Source organism: Helobdella robusta, assembly GCF_000326865.2.
Source record: "Helobdella robusta unplaced genomic scaffold HELROscaffold_46, whole genome shotgun sequence".
Lineage (NCBI taxonomy): Eukaryota > Metazoa > Annelida > Clitellata > Rhynchobdellida > Glossiphoniidae > Helobdella > Helobdella robusta.
In genome coordinates, this window is record NW_008705138.1 from 1,205,858 (window position 1) to 1,212,649 (window position 6,792).

A 6,792-nucleotide genomic window follows, 5' to 3' on the forward strand; every position below is an offset into this window, starting at 1 on the left:
AACACACACACACACACACACACACACACACACACACACACACACACACACACACACACACACACACACACACACACACACACACACACACACACACACACACACACAAACACACACCACACACACACACACACACACAAACACACACCACACACACACACACACACTCACACATACACACATACATATGACATACACACACACACACTGTAGATAAAAAAAACAAATATTCTGTTGCGATTATTAGTCGTTGCAATCCAAGATAAATAATAATAAAACCCTAAATTTTAAGGATTGAATACGAGAAATCTGTTGAATAAATTTTAACAATTAGTGAATAATATTATTTTTTTATTATTATTTTATTTATTTTTATATTTTAAAAAATAATTCAAAATGGAAGTAGAACCTGCTAGAGAATGGGATAGTTCATCATTTAACCATCAAAAAAATAAAAATGGCGAATCCTTAGCAGACGATGACAATTCCGCTCTTGCTGCTTCAAGGAGTTCGGCTTATAATAATAATGATGATGACTTCTTGGACTACGACGACGGAATTAGTAATCAGAAAAAAAATGGTTTCCCAAAAAATAGCGCCTGCTTCATTTTAGGAGTTACATCGGCCAGTGGTGATGCTGATGATAATGATGGTATTAGTAACTTAACTTACGAAAATGGAAGTAATTTTCCTGGCAGTGGTGATGATGTTATTGGTGATTGGCCTACGAGTTTAAATAACATTTTAATGGATCAGTGTTTCAATATAATCAACAATAACAACAATAATAATGATAATAATAGTAATAATAATAATGATAATGATTCTGGGAATGAAAAGATTATGAATAGAAAAGTTAACATGTCAGGAGAACTGATGCAAGTGCATAAGTCAGTCGAGAATAATAAGTTGGTAAAGATGAGAATGAAGGGATGATGGTGATATAATAATGAATGTTTAATGATGATGATTAGTGATGATGTTTAATGATGTTAACTTTAGTGAAAATAAATCTTAATTTTATGATAAATAAAATGATTATGATAATGAATTCAAAAAAGTTATGGTGATCATATAAAGCGATAGCAAAGAAATAAAATAACAATAACAATGATGTTATAAGTTTTTTATAGCAACTTCAATAAAAATGTTAAAAAAAGATTTACAATGATGAAAATGATACATACAAAAATAATTTTTCACTATTTTCTCTCTCTCTTTTTCTTCTCCATCTCTCTCTCTCTCAAACAGATGCAAATTTAAAAAAAATTGTTTTTCAGAATCTGGCAAACACTGGCCGACAAGTTTGGCATGACGATGCCTGTTAACTGGTCGAAAACCATCATGAAAAAGTACCTAATTTCTGCTCTGGCTGTCAAAGAAATTAGGGATGAGGTAATGATGATGATGATGATTATGATGATGATGAAAATGAGAAAAAGATGATAGCGAAGATGATTATGATGATGAGAAAATTATGGAAGATGTGATGATTAGAATGATTAGAATTATGAAATTATAATAGTTTGTTGCTGCTGATGATGATGATGAGGATGATGATGTAAGCATATTATATTGTGATTATTTAATGACAATGTTGGCAATTAGGAAAGCTAACCAAACCAGATAATACTAATAATAAAAACGATGATGATGATAAAGACGATGATGGTAATGATGGTGGTAATAATGACGAAAGTGATGATAATGATTTTACTAACAATTTTTAAATCTATTCGTTTCAATCCTAAAAACTGAAACAAAAACCCATTTCATTTTTTTTTTTTGTAGCAGGAAAGAAGTCCAACAACAACATTGACAACATCAACGAATGATAATAATATTACTAATTCTGCTACTGCTACTACTACTACTACTACTACTACTACTACTACTACTACTACTACTACTACTACTATTACTACTACTATTACTACTACTGCTGATGACGTTAATACACCCACAACTGCTGCTGCTACCACCAATAATAATCTTAATATCAATCTTGATGGCAATGATGAAGAAGATGATGAGGTTATGATTATGATGATGATTGTGATATCAGTAATGATGATGATCGTCGATGATTTTGTGGGTGACGATTATGATGACTATAGGGATGATGAAAAAAATTTTTTGCCACCAAAGTTTGAATATGTAATCCTGCGAGTATTTTCCACTCTGAGTTCAAGAGCAAAGTTAGTTTTTTCTATCACATCAGGTTTGTGAGTAAGAAGAAGCCACTGAATTTCTCAACATTTTGCATGTCGAAATGAAACATCTGTACTGCCTGTTTAAAGAGTGGAAATGAAAACTATTTGGCACTCTTCCCTTTCTGTCACAATTTACTGCGGGATCAAGTTGTCTCAAGGTGTCCATCAACAACCTGCAAGCATGTCTCGAACCCTCTGTTATCGATAGCCTTTTCATTGTTGAACTTTCCTAATGAAATCTCTCCTCGCCTCCAAGATTTGTTAGGAAGCATTCCAGATGGTGATGAGAATGCCAAGCAGGAAGTTTCAGTGGCACATTGGTACTACAAGTTCGTTGCAAGATCATCTGTTAGGACAGTTATTGGCTGTGGAAACTGATATCTTCAATCAGTCCTCATTCTTTCATTTTAGCTTCACTGATTTATTTTGAATATGAACAAATCCCGACCTGACCCATATGACCTTGATCAAGTTTTTCACTGGAGCAAGTTTTGTGTGAAGCAGAGGTATATCAACTTTCTTTGCACTGATCAATCAATGGTTTATTGGGATTATTTATTCCTCCACCATCACTTCCCCCAGCAAGCCTATTCAAACTTATAATGCTTGTTGCGGGCAACGACGACTTCACTTTCTTCATCACTGCACCGACTCTCCTCCCTCGTCTTTGAAACTCCTCAGAGGCCTCCAATGGATAAATCACCAGTCAGGACCCTCTCCATATTAACTGCAGTGAACAACAATCAAAGGCACTCCTGTTTGAAAATAAATTTGTTAACTTGAATGAAGGATGGCTGATTGTTTTCAAATCTGCTATAATGGCAGTGGTATGTTTCCTGGCTCATCTGATGATTTAGCTAGGAGGTTAATAAAATTTCTTATTGTATTGTATTGGATTGTATCTTATTGCATCGTGTGATTGTTCTCCAGCAACTACCCATTTTAAATAATTTTAAATCATTTCATTGTGCATTTGATCTGAGAGTTGGCTGGAGGAGAATAATTTGCTGAGCACCTTCTCTTACAATTCATTAGAACAACATGCAGACTAGCCTGTAGGGATTTGAAGCAGATGTTGGAAGCAGATGAGTGCAACTTCATCTGCAAGGAAGATGAATTAATTTCTTTTTAATTCATCTTAAAAACAAGATAGATCCTTCATCAATTATGAACAACAACTATGATTAACAAGTTCTTAAAAAAAAATTATTTCATGAAAACTGGCAAATCCAATTATGATGATGACCTTGATGACGATGCTGATAATGATTGTGATAATTGTGATGATGATTGTGATGATGATGATTGTGATGATGATGATGATTGTAATGATGATGATTTGTGGCGTGAATGATGATAATGATAGAAATAAAATTGAAAATAAAAATATAGTTTATGATAAATGAAATAATAATAAAAAACAACAATAACAATAATAATAATTTGATAGTATTAACCTTAATTAAAACAATAGTCCTAAAATAATAATGATAATAATGAGAATCATGCTCCCAACAACCAATCAGGTGAAGAGGGCGTTCGACATGCACACACTCACATTGTCCTCACATCACCATCATCATCATGACAATGAGGGTGCTTGTTCTCATGGTAACCATGATGTTGATGATGATGACGATAGAATGATGTTCACAGCCGATCAAGTTATCAGCGAGATTGAACAGATGATGGAAGAGGATGACGATGATGATGATGCTAGTAGCGGTGGTGGTATTTGTGACGGATGATGATGATGATGATGATGACGATGATGATAGGATGATGACGATGATAAGGTTAGTGTTGCTGATGGTGATGAAGACGTTAATAATGAGGATGATGATGATGATGATTGTTAATATTGGTGCCAACGTTGCTCTCCATCTTTCATCACCACATGGATCATCATCATCACCATCATCATCATCATCATCATCATCACAATTGAAGTCATTATTGTCATCACAGTCATAGGCATCACCGTCTCTAACACCATCATCATCACTATCATCATCACTATCATCATCACCACTATCATTACCATCATCGCCACCATTATCATCATCATCAGAACTTCACTCCTTGCTCGTCTATGGAAAACAGTTTCAACAACAACATCATTACCTCCACCACCACCGCTGCTAATGATGACGTCATCATCACCAATAACACTAATGACGTCACATCTGGTGCCAAAAAGTCGAATCCTTCAGCACCATTCAACTTGAAGCCGATCAAGCCAATGAAGAATGAGTTGGCATACGGGCAGAAGTTTGGGGAGGGAGTGCCCTTGAGGAAGCCTTCTATTGGAAGTTAGTGTTGGGATTGAAGATGATGATTGTGCTGATAAACAACAGACAGACAAACACACACACACACACATACACAAACAAACACACACACATACACAAACACACACACACAGACCTTACGGAAATGTCAGTTCTTCAGTTGTGTGAACTGTACGACGACTTGGAGGCACTCTGCAGAGAATACTCCGAGGCTCTGGTTTCCGAGTTAGCCCTGCGAGATGAGCTCGAGTATGATAAGGAGCTGAGGAACCAGTTCATCACGTTGTTCCTCTCCATCCAGAGGAAAAAAAGAGCTCACTCTGGTTGGTTTGTTGGTTGGTTGGTTGGTTGGCTGGCTGGTTGGTTGGCTGGTTTGTGGCTGATTGATTATTTGGTCGATTGCTTGATTGTTTTTAACCAGAATCAATTACATTTTCCGTCGTTATCAATGTCATCATTGATGTCATCACCACCACCATCATCATCATCACCACCACCATCATCATCATCACCACCATCATCATCATCACCACCACCATCATCATCATCACCACCACCATCATCATCATCACCACCACCATCATCACCACCGTTGTCATCATCATCATCATCATCATCATCATCATCATGTCAACAGCTAGGAAGAAGCAGAACAGGAAAGGTGGAAGTGGTACACAAGAACTATCAACTGCTGAGAAAGTGGTGAGGCGATGATGATGATGATGATTGTGATGATGATGATAGTGATGAAGGAGATGATGATGGCAACGAAGATGAGGATAGTTATGTAGATTAACATCATTAATTAATTTATTCACAACTACCATAAACATCATCATCATTTAATTTTAATAATAATCATCATCGCATCATTACATTTTTTATCATCATCATCGTCACCATAATAATCATCACCACCACCACCACCACCGCAATCATCATCAGTACCTGACGACCACGATACCCTACAACAACACACACTCACCACCATCGTCTGAGCTTCTGGCTACTTACGTTAAAAGTTTGTGATGATTATGATGATGATGGTTATGATAGTGATGATTGTGATAGTGATGGTGATGGTGATGATTTTGATAGTGATGGTGATTGTGATGATGAGGACGACAATAAAAATAATTTTCTGAACGGTGATTATGACGTTGATGATGTTATTTAAGTGGTGGTGGTGGTGGTGGATATGGTGATGATGAGGATGATTGTGGTGATGGAGGTGGTGATTGTGGTTATGATGGTGATACGGATAATTACAATTTCCAAGTTCATAATGATGATGTGGGCGATGTCTCATGATAACTGCTATCAATAACGATGATTATAATGATAATAACAATATAAATAATTATTGATGATGGTGATAATGATGGTGATGTGATAATGACGGTAATGATAATGATAATGATACAGTTCTTAAAGCTATGGACAATGAAAGTCCTAATTTGCCAATGCTTCTAACAGAGTATATATTGAAAGGTTGTTTGGTTGGTTGATTGGTCAGTTGGTTGGTTGGCTGGTTGGTTGGTCAGTTGGATGGTTAGTTGATTGATCGGTTGGTTGATTGGTCGGTTGGTTGATTGATCGGTAGGTTGGCTGGTTGATTGGTTAATGGCTGGTTGATCAGTTGGTCCAATGATTAGTCAGTTGATTAGTTGATTGATTGTTTGGTTAATTTATCGTTTAGTCGGCTGATTGGTTGGTCGGTTGATTTGTTCACCTTTCGTTAACATAATCTTTCATTTATTCATACAAGAATAAACTATTGGTTGATTGATCAATTGACTGATTCATTTATTATTGATTGATTGATTGGATGGTAAATACTTCGATTGGCTTATTGATCGATTGATTGGTTGATTGAACGATGTAACTTTTCATTTGTTCGTTCATTCGTTTTTTCACTGGGTTGATTAAATGGACGGTCGGTTGGTTGATTGGTTGATTGTCAGGTCTATTGGTTGGTTGATTGTCAGGTCTATAGGTTGATTGATTAGATGATTGATCGGATGATTGATTGGTCGGTCAGTGAATTGATTTGATCTCAATTAAAAATTTCGCAGTCGTTTGCCCCACAGCTTGATGTCCAAGACTTCAGACGATATCATCACTATCTGTATCATCAGCGTCATCGTTATCATGCTTGTTGTCACCATCGTCATCACCATCGTCATCATCATCATCAACCTAATTGTTATGATCCCCGACATCACCATCGTCATCATCATCATCAACATGATCATCATCAACATCTCTTGTTTCATTCATTTGTATCA

At 36.1% G+C, this 6,792-nt stretch overlaps 1 protein-coding gene across 1 annotated transcript; it reads left to right on the top strand.

The window, feature by feature from the left end:
• Window positions 1–4,649: 4,649 nt before the first annotated feature.
• On the top strand, window positions 4,650–6,012 carry HELRODRAFT_85523 (hypothetical protein; the record flags this gene model as incomplete). The annotated part of the gene is made up of 4 exons (XM_009026219.1): window positions 4,650–4,827; window positions 5,142–5,206; window positions 5,450–5,525; window positions 5,930–6,012. 4 exons carry the CDS (start codon window positions 4,650–4,652, stop codon window positions 6,010–6,012), a joined length of 402 nt encoding a protein of 133 aa, XP_009024467.1.
• Window positions 6,013–6,792: the final 780 nt, after the last annotated feature.